The following is a 19,416-nucleotide window of genomic DNA, read 5'->3' on the forward strand; positions in this document are numbered from 1 at the left end:
GGGAGAATGCTGATGGTAATCCTGACGCATCCCTGTACAGGAACAACCCTCAGGCTACGTCCCAACTGACACCCTGCTCCCTATAGAGTGCACTACTTTTGACTAGTCTGGTCAAAAGTAGTGCACTACATAGGGAATAGGGTGCCATTGGGACACACGTCTGGGGCTGAGAGGCTTTCTTTAGACCACATCCCGTTTTTGGAGGGTTGGGAGGGATGGAGGTAGTTGAATCAGGCAGCGCTTGGTGAGACGTTTGAACAAGGCGTTCATATGGTGCCGGAGCGGGGTGTCTTCTCACACTCAAACCAGCATAATGTCTGTGGTGGGTGTACGTGGGGAGGGCGGTGTGTGTCGGGTGCATGTGGGTGTGTGTGTGTACATACTGTATGTGTCTGTGTGAGCCTTTGCGCATGGAAAACTGAATCTGCACTTATGTCTCCTCTGCTCAGACAGCTACAGCTTAACTTCAACACTACAAGGCAAACACACGCGCACACACAGACAGACACACCGTTTAACTTCCACACGCCCAGGAAAACACACACACACACACACACACACACACACACACACACACACACACACACACAACCCGCAGACAGCCACAGTTTAATTTCCACATGCCCAGGCAAACAGAGAACTGTTAGAAACGTAACTGTGGTCAGTGGGCATTATTTCTGCTCATCACCACAGCTAGTGTTTAAAGCACAAGACACACAACCTACAAAGATCATCTGGTTGCAGACCTGGGTTGATGAACTAGAAATCTGTCAAATACTTTGAGCATTTGCTTTAGCCTGCCTGGAGTGCCAGGACGTTTCTATTGGTTCCATTGCAACAGGGAAGTTCAATCAAGCACAGATAAAGCAAATGATTTCAAATAGTATTTAAACCCAGGTCTGTCTGGTTTGGATGGGAAAATGGTAGAGCAATAATTGATGTGTGCATCCCAAATTGCACCCCATTTCCTTTATAGTGCACTACTGTACTTTTGACCAGCACCAATAGTGCACACTATATAGGGAACAGAGCGCCATTTGGGACGCAACCAATGTGTAATGATAGGTTTAATTATGTAAAAACATGGCATCAATCACTTCCAGGTTTTTATTCAATGGTTCAGTCAGTACATAAAAAAGAAACAATCTTTTATCCATTTTGTAAGTATTTGCATGTCAACAGAAGTATAACAAAACTCATAGCTACAAAAGGAACAGTCGTAGATCAACATAACAGTGTAGACCAGGATTGTTACCTTTCCCAAAATGTCTAGGTTTTCCCAAGAAATCCTGGAAGGAGGAATCGGGATTCCAGACTTCCCTTACCAGGGGCAAGTTCTTATGTCGCAGTCTCCTGAACAGACCCATGGTGTGATGAAGAAACACTCTTCAAGTTATTAACAGAATTTAGAATGAACAGAATTTAGAATGAACTAAATTTGGTGCAAAAGAAGGAAGGATATCCTTTTCAAATTAAGGTGAGTATCTGTACGAAAGCCTGCATACCAGCTACTGTTTTTTAAAACAATGGAGCTTTAGGTTTAAAATAAAAACAGATCTGGGATCAGGCTACAGAATGTAGTGTGGGGGGAAATAATCTTCAATTCAAGGTGAATATCTGCTCCATTATTTTATTCCCTTGAAAGCCATTCCACTTTAAAAACCAGCCCTTAAGTGCCTATCCAGAGATTGGCTCTATACAGTACAGTACAGTACAGTACAGTACAGTACAGTACAGTACAGTACAGTACAGTACAGTACAGTACAGTACATGTTGCTACTGTTTCAAAGTATGCTTCTAGCTTCAAGAAAAAAATGTGTTAACAACAAAATGCATTTTTTTCTTTCAACTCCTTTAAAGACGTAAGCATGCTAAAATAGCAAGCACAAAGAAATATTCAGTTATATTTCATACTTCATACTCTAAAGTTGTCCTATTTTTGACAATAGTTCACACATCTTGGTGCTACATGGTCTCAGAAATATCAACCTCTGTGGAAAAAGTATACAATATTTTTTTATATTCCTAACTGAGTGAATTATAAAAAATAATGGTCTCTGTACACAATATTGAAAATACCCAGTGGTTTGCATAATTATTTGATTGGATCAATGTCTCTCTCTCTCTGGTCTTCATCACTATAGGCCTGTGAAAACACACACACACACACACAAACACAAAGACGAAAACATCAGTCTCCTTAGAAACCAAGATTCAGACACATTTCAACAACCAACCGCTAATAAGAAATAATAGCCTGAGCAATTACAATAAAACAGACTTTAATATTTGAACATGTCAAAGATAAACATGAGTTGGAAAATGAGAATGAAGCCTGGTTGGTTGGTTGGGAACCGAGAGAGATGGTTCCAGAGGGCTCTGAGTTATGGGCCTGCGTCCCAAATGGCACCCTATTCTCTATATAGTGAACTATTTTTTACCAGAGCCCTATAGGCCCTGGTCAAAAGAAGTGCACTATATAGGGAACGGGGTGCCATCTGGGTCACAGCATATGAGAGATGAGTGATAGTGCATGGTGACTTCAGCACCCAGAGTTGGGGTTTGGGTTGGTTTTTACTATAGTTACTGTGGCAGCATTGTTAGCTCGTGGCGTGTCAGATAGCCAAAGCGTCGGTCTGACCATGGCCTCTCTAACACCTCTCTGCAGGCTCTCTCTCTCTCTATATATATATATTTTCCCCCTCCCTCTCTATGTATCTCTCTCTGTCCAACCTGGCGCTCTCTTTCTCCATCTCTCTCTCACTCTCTGTCCCTGGCTCTTTCTCTCTCCAGACTGTCACACGCGCTCTCTCTCTCCCTTCCTCCCTTATCTCTCTCTCTCCCTTCCTCCCTTCTCTCTCTCTCCCTTCTCTCTCTCACCCTTCCTCCCTCCTCTCTCTCTCCCTTCCTCCCTCCTCCCTCCCTCTCTCTCTTTGACTCTGGGCAGAACTTGTCGACCAGCTAGCGCCACAAGAAGGCAGAACCGCAGAGAACCTCGTCTAAACCAACCAGACACTCTCTGTCTGCGTCCCAACTGCCACCCAGGCACTGGTCAAAGGTAGTGAACTATATAGGGAATAGGGTGCCATTTGGGACACAGTCTTTGCCTCTGCCCAAATCCTCTCTAAAGACTTGACGCTGTCTGTCTGCAGTGATTTTAAACCCTGTAAACACTGTTCCCTATGCACCCAGTACTGACTTATTGGAACTGGGTATAAGAGGTGCCTTTCTCCTTCTCTGTCTCTCGCTCTCTCTCGCACTCTCTCACTCTCACCCTCTCGCTCTCCAAAATGGCCGATGTCCACCAATCGCATTGCAGAGCCGGTACGTCTTCCAATCTAAGGACTAATTGGAGGGTCTATAAAGGAAAATGGAGGCTTCTGAGTCACCTATTGGTAGTTGCCGGGGCAACATACACTGCAGTGGTGCCGGGGACTCTGAGTGAGGTCATGGACAGACAGACATGGAGGCTCCATCAAATGAAGTCCCCTCTTGTCTCTAATGGGATAAAGGAGTCATCTCAAGACACTACTAATAAGAAACAGACCGGCTGATATTACGTGTGATCCATATAATAATATATCACAATAGAATCCAGATTTCTATAGAGGGGTACCTGGTAGCAGACTTGGTTGTTATGCTTTTGAGTGTAAATTATTTTACACTTTTATGAGTAATGTTGAAAAATGTTACAGTTTTCAAAATGTGTACTGTATATGACAAACTGTTTGATTTCCGGTCTTATTGGATGGCTTTTTCATCCATATAATCATATAATCATAATAAAATCCATATACTGTAATCATGTCCATGCTACCTGGTACTGTATAATGCCTTTTGGTTGTCTCCCGCTGGGCACACACTGGTTGAATCAACGGTGTTTTCACGTCATTTCAATGAAATGATGTTGAACCAATGTGGAATAGATGTTGAATTGACATCTGTGCCCAGCGGGCTGGTAGACCACGTTTTTATGATGTAATTGTGAAAGGCATATTTTACCGTATTTTGCATAAATATGAAACCGTTTTAAGAGTAAAGCGTGAATAATATGCTCTTAAAAATAGGAATATGACAGCGAGATGATTGTTGATTATGACTACAGTTGATTGGGTTATCTTATTGGTGTGATTATGATTGATTGTGACAGACTAGTACCTTTGGGTTTAGATGCTCACCTGAGAACACGGATCTCTTATTGGCATCTCGTACCCCACCTGTGAATACATCAGAACAGACAATAACACTAATTAATCCACATAACTGGGACTGACATCCCATCCAACATGGCAACATATTATAGCGTTTTCAGGGGTATTCCAGCTGGGACTCGAACCACAACCCCAAAGCAGATAACTCCTTTGGAGGAGTTTGTGACACCCTCATCAAGGGTTGCTGCCAATATCATATGAAAACAACACTATCAGCACCCATCAAACTACCTACAGTACATACAAACCATCATTACAGAGACGTTGGCAGTTGTATACACACATTACCATGTTAATTCATCAAGTTAAAGCAGAAAATATGTTTGTATTTTTTTCATCAGGCCACTGTTGATGTAGTCCCAGAATGTGTTGCATGTCAGCAGTGGACTAATGAAAAAAAATACCAAAAGAAAGTTTTGGAGCGGAGTTTTCCTCTATGTTTAATAAATTGGGTAGTTAGTCTGAGACATGAGCCACAGGGTGGTTGGGAAGAGAAGGGGACAGGAGGGGGACTGACTACTCCATTGACTTCACACTACTTTCATCTCATTGAGGTCGCTGCGGTTACCCCATTGTGGAAGTCTCTAGAATAACAGGAAATAGCTATGGATGGCTTTTTTTTCTCTTTATTATGTAGCTCTGTGCCATAGACTTGGCGCCAGCTCAGACACAAGAACCAAGGCACTGGCATGGCAGCAGAGATGAGGGGGGGGGCTGGGAAGGGGTGTCACTGTGCCAATGAGCTAAGAAGCATACATCTAATGACACACACACACACACACGAACGCACACAGGCATACGTACACACAAATGTAAACACAGACGCACGCACACACACTTACTGAGTCAGTCAGCAGCCATCTCACCCCATGAGCCCTCTCTCATGTCTCGCAGCTGGGCATCTCTCTCTTTCTTTCTCTTGCTCCCACTCTTCTCCATCGCTCTCCCCTCTCCTCCTCCACCTCTCTCTCTCTCTCTTCCATCTCTCTCCCCTCTCCTCCTCCTCCTCCACCTCTCTCTCTCTCTCTCTCTCTTCCATCTCTCTCCCCTCTCCTCCTCCACCTCTCTCTCTCTTCCATCTCTCTCCCCTCCTCCTCCTCCTCCTCCTCCTCCACCTCTCTCTCTCTTCCATCTCTCCCCCTCTCCTCCTCCACCTCCTCTCTCTTCCATCTCTCTCCCCCCTCTCCTCCTCCTCCTCCACCTCTCTCTCTCTTCCATCTCTCTCCCTCTCCTCCTCCACCTCTCTCTCTTCCATCTCTCTCCCTCTCCTCCTCCACTCTCTCTCTCTTCCATCGCTCTCCCCCTCTCCTCCTCCACCTCTCTCTCTCTTCCATCTCTCTCCCCTCTCCTCCTCCTCCTCCTCCACCTCTCTCTCTCTTCCATCTCTCTCCCCTCTCCTCCTCCACCTCTCTCTCTCTTCCATCTCTCCCCTCTCCTCCTCCTCCTCTCTCTCTCTTCCATCTCTCTCCCCTCTCCTCCTCCACCTCTCTCTCTCTTCCATCTCTCTCCCCTCTCCTCCTCCACCTCTCTCTCTCTTCCATCTCTCTCCCTCTCCTCCTCCACCTCTCTCTCTCTTCCATCGCTCTCCCTCTCCTCCTCCACCTCTCTCTCTCTTCCATCTCTCTCCCCCCTCCTCCTCCTCCTCCACCACCTCCTCTCTCTCTTCCATCTCTCTCTCTCCTCTCCTCCTCCACCTCTCTCTCTCTTCCATCGCTCTCCCCTCTCCTCCTCCACCTCTCTCTCTCTTCCATCTCTCTCCCCTCTCCTCCTCCTCGTCTCTCTCTCTTCCATCTCTCCCCTCTCCTCCTCCACCTCTCTCTCTTCCATCTCTCTCCCCTCTCCTCCTCCTCCACCTCTCTCTCTTCCATCTCTCTCCCCTCTCCTCCTCCACCTCTCTCTCTCTTCCATCTCTCTCCCTCTCCTCCTCCACCTCTCTCTCTCTTCCATCGCTCTCCCCTCTCCTCCTCCACTCTCTCTCTCTTCCATCTCTCTCCCCTCTCCTCCTCCTCCTCCTCCACCTCTCTCTCTCTTCCATCTCTCTCCCCTCTCCTCCTCCACCTCTCTCTCTCTCTTCCATCTCTCTCCCCTCTCCTCCTCCTCCTCTCTCCCTCCCTCTCTCTCCAGTAGTGTGTGGCTCGTATCCTTTTATAAACACATCATTGCCATAGTCCGAGTATAGTAGCTGAATACGTTTGGCCACTTCACCAGCTATGTTCCTTTTGGCACAACAACCCTCCATACCCAAGAGAGACCTGTCATGTAGTCTTACAGCTCCATTTGATTGCCGCCATTTTGTGTAACGCAATGTTTGGTTTGACTTGGAATTCCTGGATGCATCCCAAATTGCACCCTATTCCTATATAGTGCGTTACATTTGACCAGAGCTCTAAGGGCCCTGGTCAAAAGTGGTGCACCACATGGGGAATAGGGTGCCATTTGGGATGCAGTCCCTGTTTCATGAGTTCCATAAAAACCTTTGGCCCTCTGACTCCAATTCCCACTGGCATTTCAGTCTCAGTACAAGCAGATGATTCCAGGCCCTGTTGTTTACTGAGAAAACTGTGTGTGGATACCAAATCGCACCCTATTCCCAATATAGTGCACTACTTGTGACCAGTGCCCTATGGATTCTGGTCAAAAGTAGTGCACCTCATGGAGAAAAAGGTGGCATTTGGGACACGTTATGTGATACATTATTTGCAGAACATTTCTGTCACTGTTCTGGGAAAGAGAGGAATTAGGGCCAAATGACAGATTTAGTTCCATCTGGCTTGATAGATAAATTCAATTAATTGACTTCAACATGAACAGAATTATGTACGATGAACTGTACTTACACTGTAGTTGTATAATCCACCCACACTGAAGAAGTTGGCTATGTGTGGATATGCACTCTCCTTCTGTATGTTTTTTCAATGACAGAGACCGGTATGCAATGAAGGGGAGACAGAGAGAAGGGAGATGCTGAGTTGGGCCGGTAGGTGCCGGGATTCGTGCCCACACAGTCAGTGGAATCGTATATGTGCTGAGGGCGGTGGTCTTAGCTACAAGGCCAACGTCAGGCACGTGTACTGTGTGTGTGTGTTCATTGGCGCATTTCTACAATACCAGGATCTGAAGCCATCTCTGAGGATGTGGCGATACGCAACTCTCACCAAAGTTAAGAGCACACACATTTGATGGTTTGATAGGACTATTGAGACCATATTATATTATTATTTATTACATATGAATAATTATGACATATTACTACATTCAACAGATTTATTTATCTGAACATCAAGAGGGGACTTCTGATCTAACTATGTCATGTTCAAAGGTGGAGTCTGTGTCCCAAACGGCACCCTATTCCCTATATAGTGCACAACTTTGCCCAGAGCCCTATGGGCCCTGTAGGGAATAGGGTGCCATTTGGGACACACACCTAGTGATATCATGTTCAAAGGACAGAGAGAGAGAGAGAGAGAGAGAGAGCTACGTCGTACCCAAGCCAGACTTATATAACGATTTATGGATTCATGAGATGCAACGGAGAGTCCTTCATGTCCATCGGCTAGCTCTTAACGTGAATAAATCTCTTAAGTGACGGCTGGAGATGTAATCTTAGACGATATTAACAATCCACCCAGAAATCACATATTCAGCTTTTAAAACTTCACAAGATGTCTGCCTCCTGTGTAGCAAGGGGCATTTCATGACTAAACTCTCATTTTCTTGTACTGAATTTGACAGCGTACATTAAGGTATAAATCCCCTTTATTAGGCCGACGGAAAGCCATACTTTGTACATTAATCACAGAAAATTGAAGTAATGACATAAATAAATTGAACTTAGGAAATTACAGTGTGCGGCTGATGGCATTAAGAGAGCGATCAGTCCTCTTGTGGGGCAGTAGAATAGCACTGACTTCATGAAAAAGTTTGACACTGTGAAACACTGAGGAAAAATGACTTCCCTTGTGGGTCAGTATGGGAGAGAAAAGACAATAAGAAAGGTGGGGAGAGAAATAAACAGCAATGAGGATAAAGATTAAGACAGAGGTAGAAAGAGAGAGACAGGGCCAGAAAGAGATAAAGAGCAGAGAAATAGAGAGAAGGGATGAAAAGTGTAAGGTAAGGCACGCTTACTCACACTTGTCCTGCTCAGGTGGTTCCAGAAGGTCACTCTCTGTGTCACTGGGAATGTGCCATGGCTGTCTGATGGCCTGCAGCTGCTGGTAGAACTCATCCTATAGGAGAGGAGATGGGATGGGAGGAGAGGAGATGGGAGGAGACATTACAGGGTTGACTCATGTTGTAGGTAAACGACAGGTGTCTAATTGAGTATTAACAAAACTACCTACAAATCATTTTGAGAGGTTGTTTTTAAGTTTAACAAAGTGTGATGAGATCCATATAGTGATGAGCTCTGGCCGTAATAGCCTAACAACAATGTATACTATACACACAACTTGTTTGGAATTAGAGAGATAAATAATTGAATCGTCAAGATGAAAAGCTGCATACATAGCTATACATTTACAAACGTAGGCAAACAACATGAACTGGGCAAAGGTTTAGAGTGAACCATAAAAAAAAACATGTTCTTCTGGAAAATATATATCTGATGCAGCTGTTAGAAGTCTGTAAGCAACTTTAAGGCTTGCACACATTGCACAGAATGTGGCTCTAGAGTTCGTCTGCCGATCGTTCAGCACGCAGTGTTTTATGGACCACCCATTGTAGAGGTCTGACTGACGACATTTAAGTTGATTCTACATGGAGAACCGGTGCGCACTCGGTTTGCAAATTACTGCCGGAACTCTGTTCAGAGGTGCCTAATTACTCTCGGCTGGCAAACTATTGGTGTGTCTGAGCCTTTAGATTCTGTCATTTTTCAACCACTCATTTATTATATTTTGTTTTTTGTATTTCTAAACGTCTTGACGGTTGAAAACAGAGAAAGTCTATCTATCGCTCTCTCTTTCTCTCTCGTTCCATCTCCTCGCTCTCTTTCTCTCTCGTTCCATCTCCTCGCTCTCTTTCTCTCTCGTTCCATCTCCTCGCTCTCGTTCTCTCTCGTTCCATCTCCTCGCTCTCTTTTTCTCGTTCCATCTCGCTCTCTTTCCATCTCCTCGCTCTCTTTCTCTCTCGTTCCATCTCCTCGCTCTCTTTCTCTCTCGTTCCATCTCCTCGCTCTCTTTCTCTCTCGTTCCATCTCCTCGCTCTCTTTCTCTCTCGTTCCATCTCCTCGCTCTCTTTCTCTCTCGTTCCATCTCCTCGCTCTCTTTCTCTCTCGTTCCATCTCCTCGCTCTCTTTCTCTCTCGTTCCATCTCCTCGCTCTCTCTTTCTCTCTCGTTCCATCTCCTCGCTCTCTTTCTCTCTCGTTCCATCTATCGCTCTCTTTCTCTCTCGTTCCATCTCTCGCTCTCTTTCTCTCTCGTTCCATCTCCTCGCTCTCTTTCTCTCTCGTTCCATCTCTCGCTCTCTCCATCTCTCGCTCTCTCGTTCCATCTCCTCGTTCCATCTCTCTCTTTCTCTTCGTTCCATCTCTCGTTCCATCTCTCCATCTCTCTCTTTCTCTCTCGTTCCATCTCCTCGCTCTCTTTCTCTCTCGTTCCATCTCTCGCTCTCTTTCTCTCTCGTTCCATCTCCTCGCTCTCTCGTTTCTCTCTCGTTCCATCTCTCGCTCGCTCTCTTTCTCTCTCGTTCCATCTCCTCGTTCTCTTTCTCTCTCGTTCCATCTCCTCGCTCTCTCTCTTTCTCTCTCGTTCCATCTCCTCTCTCGTTCCATCTCTCTTTCTCTCTCGTTCCATCTCCTCGCTCTCTTTCTCTCTCGTTCCATCTCCTCGCTCTCTTTCTCTCTCGTTCCATCTCCTCGCTCTCTTTCTCTCTCGTTCCATCTCCTCGCTCTCTTTCTCTCTCGTTCCATCTCTCGCTCTCTTTCTCTCTCGTTCCATCTCTCTCGCTCTCTTTCTCTCTCATCTCCTCCATCTCCTCGCTCTCTTTCTCTCTCGTTCCATCTCCTCGCTCTCTTTCTCTCTCGTTCCATCTCCTCGCTCTCTTTCTCTCTCGTTCCATCTCCTCGCTCTCTTTCTCTCTCGTTCCATCTCTCGCTTTTCTCTCTCTCGTTCCATCTCCTCGCTCTCTTTCTCTCTCGTTCCATCTCCTCGCTCTCTTTCTCTCTCGTTCCATCTCCTCGCTCTCTTTCTCTCTCGTTCCATCTCCTCGCTCTCTTTCTCTCTCGTTCCATCTCTCCTCTTTCTCTCTTTCTCTCTCGTTCCATCTCCATCTCGCTCTCTTTCTCTCTCGTTCCATCTCCTCGCTCTCTTTCTCTCTCGTTCCATCTCCTCGCTCTCTTTCTCTCTCGTTCCATCTCCTCGCTCTCTTTCTCTCTCGTTCCATCTCCTCGCTCTCTTTCTCTCTCGTTCCATCTCCTCGCTCTCTTTCTCTCTCGTTCCATCTCCTGGCTCTCTTTCTCTCTCGTTCCATCTCCTCGCTCTCTTTCTCTCTCGTTCCATCTCCTCGCTCTCTTTCTCTCTCGTTCCATCTCCTCGCTCTCTCTTTCTCTCTCGTTCCATCTCCTCGCTCTCTTTCTCTCTCGTTCCATCTCCTCGCTCTCTTTCTCTCTCGTTCCATCTCCTCGCTCTCTTTCTCTCTCGTTCCATCTCCTCGCTCTCTTTCTCTCTCGTTCCATCTCCTCATCTCTTTCTCTCTCGTTCCATCTCCTCGCTCTCTTTCTCTCTGGTTCCATCTCCAGTCGCTCTCTTTCTCTCTCGTTCCATCTCCTCGCTCTCTTTCTCTCTCGTTCCATCTCATCGCTCTCTTTCTCTCTGTTCCATCTCCTAGGGCTCTCTTTCTCTCTGTTCCATCAGCATGGCTCTCTTTCTCTCTCGTTCCATCTCCTCGCTCTCTTTCTCTCTCGTTCCATCCAGTCCTGGCTCTCTCTCGTTCCAGGTCTCTCTCGGCTCCATCTCCTCTCTCTCTTTCTCTCTCGAGAGATCAGCTCTCTTTGGCTCTCTCGTTCCAGAGGCTCTTTCTCTTTCTCTCTCGTTCCATCTCTCTCTTTCCATCAAACTGCTCTCTCTCGTTCCATCTCCTCGCTCTCTCTCTCTCGTTCGCTCTCTTTCTCTCTCGTTCCATCTCTCTCGCTCTCTTTCTCTCTCGTTCCATCTCCTCGCTCTCTTTCTCAGTTCCATCTCCTCGCTCTCTTTCTCCATCTCCTCGCTCTCTTTCTCTCTCGTTCCATCTCCTCGCTCTCTTTCTCTCTCGTTCCATCTCCTCGCTCTCTTTCTCTCTCGTTCCATCACTCGCTCTCTTTCTCTCTCGTTCCATCTCTCGCTCTCTTTCTCTCTCGTTCCATCTCCTCGCTCTCTTTCTCTCTCGTTCCATCTCCTCGCTCTCTTTCTCTCTCGTTCCATCTCCTCGCTCTCTTTCTCTCTCGTTCCATCTCCTCGCTCTCTTTCTCTCTCAGGTTCCATCTCCTCGCTCTCTTTCTCTCTCGTTCCATCTCCTCGCTCCTTTCTCTCTCGTTCCATCTCCTCGCTCTCTTTCTCTCTCGTTCCATCTCAGAGCTCAAGGGCTCTCTCGTTCCATCTCCTCGCTCTTTTCTCTCTCGTTCCCTCCTGGGCCTCTCGTTCTCTCGCTCTCTTTCTCTCTCGTTCCATCTCCTCGCTCTCTTTCTCTCTCGTTCCATCTCCTCGCTCTCTTTCTCTCTCGTTCCATCTCCTCGCTCTCTTTCTCTCTCGTTCCATCTCCTCGCTCTCTTTCTCTCTCGTTCCATCTCTCGCTCTCTTTCTCTCTCGTTCCATCTCCTCGCTCTTTCTCTCTCGTTCCATCTCCTCGCTCTCTTTCTCTCTCGAAATTCCATCTAGGGACAATCTCTCGTTCCAGGCTCTGCTCTTGTTCCATCTCCTCGCTCTCTCTTTCTCTCTCGTTCCATCTCTCAGCTCTCTTTCTCTCTCGTTCCAGATAGGCTCTCTCTCTCTCTCGTTCCATGTAATCGCTCTCTTTCTCTCTCGTTCCATCTCTCGCTCTCTTTCTCTCTCGTTCCATCTCCTCGCTCTCTCTTTCTCTCTCGTTCCATCTTCTTGGTTCTCTCTTCTCTCTCTCGTTCCATCTCCTATTTAGCTCTCTTTCCTCTCTCGTTCCATCTCCTCGCTCTCTTTCTAGAAGTTCCATCTTAATTTTTCTGCTCATTTTTGGTTCCATCTCCTCGCTCTCTTTCTCTCTCGTTCCATCTCCTCGCTCTCTTTCTCTCTCGTTTCTCTCTTTCTCTCGTTCCATCCTCGCTCTCTTTCTCTCTCTCTTTCTCTCTCGTTCCATCTCATCGCTCTCTCTTTCTCTCTCGTTCCATCGCTCTCTTTCTCTCTCGTTCCATCTCCTCGCTCTCTTTCTCTCTTTCCATCTCTCTTTCTCTCGTTCTCTTTCTCTCTTGTTCCATCTCCTCGCTCTCTTTTCTCTCTCGTTCATCTCCTCGCTCTCTTTCTCAGTTCCATCTCCTCTCTCTTTCTCTCTGGTTCCATCTCCTCGCTCTCTTTCTCTTGTTCCATCTCCTCGCTAGAAAGTTTCTCTCGTTCCATCCACTTCTCTTCTCTCTCGTTCCATCTCCTCGCTCTCTCGCTCTCTCGTTCCATCTCTCGCTCTCTTTCAATCTCGTTTGGGGCTCTCTTTCTGTCTCGTTCCATCTATCGCTCTCTGTCTCTCGTTCCATCTGATCGCTCTCTTTCTCTCTCGTTCCATCTCCTCGCTCTCTTTCTCTCTCGTTCCATCTCCTCGCTCTCTTTCTCTCTCGTTCCATCTGATTTTTCAGAGGACAAACTCATTCCATCTGATATCGCTCTCTTTTCTCTCTCGTTCCATCTCCTCGCTCCTCTTTCTCTCTCGTTCCATCTCCTCGCTCTCTTTCTCTCTCGTTCCATCTCTCGCTCTCTTTCTCTCTCGTTCCATCTCCTCGCTCTCTTTCTCTCTCGTTCCATCTCCTCGCTCTCTTTCTCTCTCGTTCCATCTCCTCGCTCTCTTTCTCTCTCGTTCCATCTCCTCGCTCTCTTTCTCTCTCGTTCCATCTATCGCTCTCTTTCTCTCTCGTTCCATCTCCTCGCTCTCTTTCTCTCTCGTTCCATCTTCTTCTCTCGTTCCATCTCCTCGCTCTCTTTCTCTCGTTCCATCTTCCATCTCTCTCGTTCCATCTCTTCTCTCTCTCGTTCCATCTCCTCGCTCTCTTTCTCTCTCGTTCCATCTCGCTCTCTTTCTCTCTCGTTCCATCTCCTCGCTCTCTTTTTCTGTTCCATCTCTCGTTCCATCTCTCTCGCTCTCTTTCTCTCTCGTTCCATCTCCTCGCTCTCTCTTTCTCTCTCGTTCCATCTCCTCGCTCTCTCTTTCTCTCGTTCCATCTCCTCGCTCTCTCTCTCTCTCGTTCCATCTCCTCGCTCTCTTTCTCTCTCGTTCCATCTCCTCGCTCTCTCCATCTCTCTCTTTCTCTCTCGTTCCATCTCCTCGCTCTCTTTCTCTCTTTCTCTCTCGCTCTCTTTTCCATCTCCTCGCTCTCTTTCTCTCTCGTTCCATCTCTCTCTCTTCGTTCCATCTCCTCGCTCTCTTTCTCTCTCGTTCCATCTCCTCGCTCTCTTTCTCTCTCGTTCCATCTCCTCGCTCTCTTTCTCTCTCGTTCCATCTCCTCCTCGCTCTCTTTCTCTCTCGTTCCATCTCCTCGCTCTCTTTCTCTCTCGTTCCATCTCCTCTCTCTCTCTTTCTCTCTCGTTCCATCTCCTCGCTCTCTTTCTCTCTCGTTCCATCTCCTCGCTCTCTTTCTCTCTCGTTCCATCTCCTCGCTCTCTTTCTCTCTCGTTCCATCTCCTCGCTCTCTTTCTCTCTCGTTCCATCTCCTCGCTCTCTTTCTCTCTCGTTCCATCTCTCTCGCTCTCTCTTTCTCTCTCTCTTTCCATCTCCATCGCTCTCTTTCTCTCATCTCCATCTCCTCGTTCCTCTCTTTCTCTCTCGTTCCATCTCCTCGCTCTCTTCTCTCTCTCGTTCCATCTCCATCTCCTCGCTCTCTTTCTCTCTCGTTCCATCTCCTCGCTCTCTTTCTCTCTCGTTCCATCTCTCGCTCTCTTTCTCTCTCGTTCCATCTCTCGCTCTCTTTCTCTCTCGCTCTCTTTCCATCTCTCGTTCCATCTCTCTTTCTCTCTCTCGTTCCATCTCCTCGCTCTCTCTCTCTTTCGCTCTCTTCTCTCTCGTTCCATCTCTCGCTCTCTTTTCTCTCTCGTTCCATCTCCTCGCTCTCTTTCTCTCTCGTTCCATCTCCATCTCGCTCTCTTTCTCTCTCGTTCCATCTCCTCGCTCTCTTTCTCTCTCGTTCCATCCATCTCTTTCTCTCTCGTTCCATCTCTTCTCTCTCGTTCCATCTCCTCGCTCTCTTTCTCTCTCGTTCCATCTCCATCTCTCTCGCTCTCTCGTTTCTCTTTCTCTCTCGTTCCATCTCCTCGCTCTCTTTCTCTCTCGTTCCATCTCTCGCTCTCTCTCTCTCGTTCCATCTCCTCGCTCTCTTTCTCTCTCGTTCCATCTCCTCTTTCTCTCTCTCTCTCGTTCCATCTCCTCGCTCTCTTTCTCTCTCGTTCCATCTCCTCGCTCTCTTTCTCTCTCGTTCCATCTCTCGTTCCATCTCTCTTCTCTCTCGTTCCATCTCGCTCTCTTTCTCTCTCGTTCCATCTCCTCGCTCTCTTTCTCTCTCGTTCCATCTCCTCTCTCTTTCTCTCGTTCCATCTCCTCGCTCTCTCTCTCTCTCTCTCGCTCTCTCGTTCCATCTCCTCGCTCTCTTTCTCTCTCGTTCCATCTATCGCTCTCTTTCTCTCTCGTTCCATCTCCTCGCTCTCCATCCATCTCCTCGCTCTCTTTCTCTCTCGTTCCATCTCCTCGCTCTCTTTCTCTCTCGTTCCATCTCCTCGCTCTCTTTCTCTCTCGTTCCATCTCCTCGCTCTCTTTCTCTCTCGTTCCATCTATCGCTCTCTTTCTCTCTCGTTCCATCTCCTCGCTCTCTTTCTCTCTCGTTCCATCTCCTCGCTCTCTTTCTCTCTCGTTCCATCTCCTCGCTCTCTTTCTCTCTCGTTCCATCTCCTCGCTCTCTTTCTCTCTCGTTCCATCTCCTCGCTCTCTTTCTCTCTCGTTCCATCTCTCTCTCGCTCCTCTTTCTCTCTCGTTCCATCTCCTCGCTCTCTTTCTCTCTCGTTCCATCTCCTCGCTCTCTTTCTCTCTCGTTCCATCTCCTCGCTCTCTTTCTCTCTCGTTCCATCTCCTCGCTCTCTTTCTCTCTCGTTCCATCTCCTCGCTCTCTTTCTCTCTCGTTCCATCTCCTCGCTCTCTTTCTCTCTCGTTCCATCTCCTCGCTCTCTTTCTCTCTCGTTCCATCTCCTCGCTCTCTTTCTCTCTCGTTCCATCTCCTCGCTCTCTTTCTCTCTCGTTCCATCTCCTCGCTCTCTTTCTCTCTCGTTCCATCTCCTCGCTCTCTCTTTCTCTCTCGTTTCTCTCTCTGTTCCATCTCCTCGCTCTCTTTCTCTCTCGTTCCATCTCCTCGCTCTCTTTCTCTCTCGTTCCATCTCCTCGCTCTCTTTCTCTCTCGTTCCATCTCCTCGCTCTCTTTCTCTCTCGTTCCATCTCCTCGCTCTCTTTCTCTCTCGTTCCATCTCCTCGCTCTCTTTCTCTCTCGTTCCATCTCCTCGCTCTCTTTCTCTCTCGTTCCATCTCCTCGCTCTCTTTCTCTCTCGTTCCATCTCCTCGCTCTCTTTCTCTCTCGTTCCATCTCCATCTCTCTCGCTCTCTTTCTCTCTCGTTCCATCTCCTCGCTCTCTTTCTCTCTCGTTCCATCTCCTCGCTCTCTTTCTCTCTCGTTCCATCTCCTCGCTCTCTCTTTCTCTCTCGTTCCATCTCCTCGCTCTCTTTCTCTCTCGTTCCATCTCCTCGCTCTCTTTCTCTCTCGTTCCATCTCCTCGCTCTCTTTCTCTCTCGTTCCATCTCCTCGCTCTCTTTCTCTCTCGTTCCATCTCCTCGTTCCTCTCTTTCTCTCTCGTTCCATCTCCTCGCTCTCTTTCTCTCTCGTTCCATCTCTCGTTCCATCTCTCTTTCTCTCTCGTTCCATCTCCTCGCTCTCTTTCTCTCTCGTTCCATCTCCTCGATCTCTCTTCTCTCTCTCGTTCCATCTATCGCTCTCTTTCTCTCTCGTTCCATCTATCGCTCTCTTTCTCTCTCGTTCCATCTCCTCGCTCTCTTTCTCTCTCGTTCCATCTCCTCGCTCTCTTTCTCTCTCGTTCCATCTCCTCGCTCTCTTTCTCTCTCGTTCCATCTCCTCGCTCTCTTTCTCTCTCGTTCCATCTCCTCGCTCTCTTTCTCTCTCGTTCCATCTCTCCTCGCTCTCTTTCTCTCTCGTTCCATCTCTCGCTCTCTTTCTCTCTCGTTCCATCATCTCTCTCTCTCGTTCCATCTTCTCTCTTTCTCTTCCATCTCCTCGCTCTCTTTCTCTCTCGTTCCATCTCTCTCGCTCTCTTTCTCTCTCGTTCCATCTCCTCTCTCTCTTTCTCTCTCGTTCCATCTCCTCGCTCTCTTTCTCTCTCGTTCCATCTCCTCGCTCTCTTTCTCTCTCGTTCCATCTCCTCGCTCTCTTTCTCTCTCGTTCCATCTCCTCGCTCTCTTTCTCTCTCGTTCCATCTCCTCGCTCTCTTTCTCTCTCGTTCCATCTCCTCGCTCTCTCTCTTCGTTCCATCTCCTCGCTCTCCTCTCTCGTTCCATCTCCTCGCTCTCTTTCTCTCTCGTTCCATCTCTCTCTCGCTCTCTTTCTCTCTCGTTCCATCTCCTCGCTCTCTTTCTCTCTCGTTCCATCTTCGCTCTCTCGCTCTCTCGTTCCATCTCCTCGCTCTCTTTCTCTCTCGTTCCATCTCCTCGCTCTCTCGTTCCATCTCTCGCTCTCTTTCTCTCTCGTTCCATCTCCTCGCTCTCTTTCTCTCTCGTTCCATCTCCTCGCTCTCTTTCTCTCTCGTTCCATCTCCTCGCTCTCTTTCTCTCTCGTTCCATCTCCTCGCTCTCTCGCTCTCTCGTTCCATCTCGCTCTCTCTTTCTCTCTCGTTCCATCTATCGCTCTCTCGCTCTCTCGTTCCATCTCCATCGCTCTCTTTCTCTCTCGTTCCATCTATCGCTCTCTCGCTCTCTCGTTCCATCTCTCTCTCGCTCTCTCGTTCCATCTATCGCTCTCTCGCTCTCTCGTTCCATCTATCGCTCTCTCGCTCTCTCGTTCCATCTTCGCTCTCTCGCTCTCTCTCTCTCGTTCCATCTCCTCGCTCTCTTTCTCTCTCGTTCCATCTCTCTCGCTCTCTTTCTCTCTCGTTCCATCTCCTCGCTCTCTTTCTCTCTCGTTCCATCTCCTCGCTCTCTTTCTCTCTCGTTCCATCTCCTCGCTCTCTTTCTCTCTCGTTCCATCTCCTCGCTCTCTTTCTCTCTCGTTCCATCTCCTCGCTCTCTTTCTCTCTCGTTCCATCTCCTCGCTCTCTTTCTCTCTCCTCGCTCTCTTTCCATCTCGTTCCATCTCCTCGCTCTCTTTCTCTCTCGTTCCATCTCCTCGCTCTCTTTCTCTCTCGTTCCATCTCTCGCTCTCTTTCTCTCTCGTTCCATCTCCTCGCTCTCTTTCTCTCTCGTTCCATCTCCTCGCTCTCTTTCTCTCTCGTTCCATCTCCATCTCTCGCTCGCTCTCTTTCTCTCTCGTTCCATCTCCTCGCTCTCTTTCTCTCTCGTTCCATCTCCTCGCTCTCTTTCTCTCTCGTTCCATCTCCTCGCTCTCTTTCTCTCTCGTTCCATCTCCTCGCTCTCTTTCTCTCTCGTTCCATCTCCATCTCGCTCTCTTTCTCTCTCGTTCTTTCTCTTTCTCTCTCGTTCCATCTCCTCGCTCTCTTTCTCTCTCGTTCCATCTCCTCGCTCTCTCTCTCTCTCGTTCCATCTCTCTCGCTCTCTTTCTCTCGCTCTCTCTTTCCATCTCCATCTCTCGCTCTCTCTCTTTCTCTCTCGTTCCATCTCTCTCGCTCTCTCGCTCTCTTTCTCTCTCGTTCCATCTCCTCGCTCTCTTTCTCTCTCGTTCCATCTCCTCGCTCTCTTTCTCTCTCGTTCCATCTCCTCGCTCTCTTTCTCTCTCGTTCCATCTCCTCGCTCTCTTTCTCTCTCGTTCCATCTCCTCGCTCGTTCCTTTCTCTCTCGTTCCATCTCTCTCTCTCTTTCTCTCTCGTTCCATCTCCATCGCTCTCTTTCTCTCTCGTTCCATCTCCTCGCTCTCTCTCTCTCGTTCCATCTCCTCGCTCTCTTTCTCTCTCGTTCCATCTCCTCGCTCTCTTTCTCTCTCGTTCCATCTCCTCGCTCTCTTTCTCTCTCGTTCCATCTATCGCTCTCTTTCTCTCTCGTTCCATCTCTCTCGCTCTCTTTCTCTCTCGTTCCATCTCCTCGCTCTCTTTCTCTCTCGTTCCATCTCCTCGCTCTCTTTCTCTCTCGTTCCATCTCCTCGCTCTCTTTCTCTCTCGTTCCATCTCCTCGCTCTCTTTCTCTCTCGTTCCATCTCCTCGCTCTCTTTCTCTCTTTCCATCTCTCTCGCTTCCATCTCATCTCGCTCTCTTTCTCTCTCGTTCCATCTCCTCGCTCTCTTTCTCTCTCGTTCCATCTCCTCGCTCTCTTTCTCTCTCGTTCCATCTCCTCGCTCTCTTTCTCTCTCGTTCCATCTCCTCGCTCTCTTTCTCTCTCGTTCCATCTCCTCGCTCTCTTTCTCTCTCGTTCCATCTCCTCGCTCTCTTTCTCTCTTTCCATCTCCTCTCTCGTTCCATCTCGCTCGTTCCATCTCAACGTCTTGCGCTCTCTCTCTCGTTCCATCGCTCTCTCGCTCTCTCGTTCCATCTATCGCTCTCTCGCTCTCTCGTTCCATCTATCGCTCTCTCGCTCTCTCGTTCCATCTATCGCTCTCTCGCTCTCTCGTTCCATCTATCGCTCTCTCGCTCTCTCGTTCCATCTATCGCTCTCTCGCTCTCTTTCTCTCTTGTTCCATCTATCGCTCTCTCGTTCCATCTCCTCGCTCTCTCGCTCTCTCGCTCTCTCGTTCCATCTATCGCTCTCTCGCTCTCTCGTTCCATCTATCGCTCTCTTTCTCTCTCGTTCCATCTCTCGCTCTCTCGTTCCATCTCCTCGCTCTCTCGCTCTCTCGTTCCATCTATC

General features: G+C 48.1%; 1 protein-coding gene across 3 annotated transcripts in view; it reads right to left on the minus strand.

The window, feature by feature from the left end:
• Positions 1-1,093: 1,093 nt before the first annotated feature.
• lg29h8orf34 (linkage group 29 C8orf34 homolog) overlaps positions 1,094-19,416 on the minus strand; it is a 168,809-nt gene continuing 150,486 nt past the window's right edge. Inside the window, exons 13-16 of one of the 3 annotated variants that reach the window (XR_006080322.1) lie at positions 8,344-8,440; positions 4,179-4,217; positions 3,390-3,498; positions 1,094-2,146 (exon numbers count right to left, since the gene is read on the minus strand). Coding sequence is in view for 1 of the 3 variants with exons in the window: in XM_042308945.1 (XP_042164879.1) it covers positions 2,139-2,146; positions 4,179-4,217; positions 8,344-8,440 (144 nt within the window). In the remaining 2 variants the exon portion in view is untranslated. Of the gene's footprint in view, positions 2,147-3,389; positions 3,499-4,178; positions 4,218-7,048; positions 7,112-8,343; positions 8,441-19,416 lie in introns of all 3 variants that reach the window. The other 2 variants (XR_006080323.1, XM_042308945.1) reach the window with 2 other exon arrangements.

The sequence above is a fragment of the Oncorhynchus tshawytscha genome, linkage group LG29, assembly GCF_018296145.1.
Source record: "Oncorhynchus tshawytscha isolate Ot180627B linkage group LG29, Otsh_v2.0, whole genome shotgun sequence".
Taxonomy (NCBI): domain Eukaryota; kingdom Metazoa; phylum Chordata; class Actinopteri; order Salmoniformes; family Salmonidae; genus Oncorhynchus; species Oncorhynchus tshawytscha.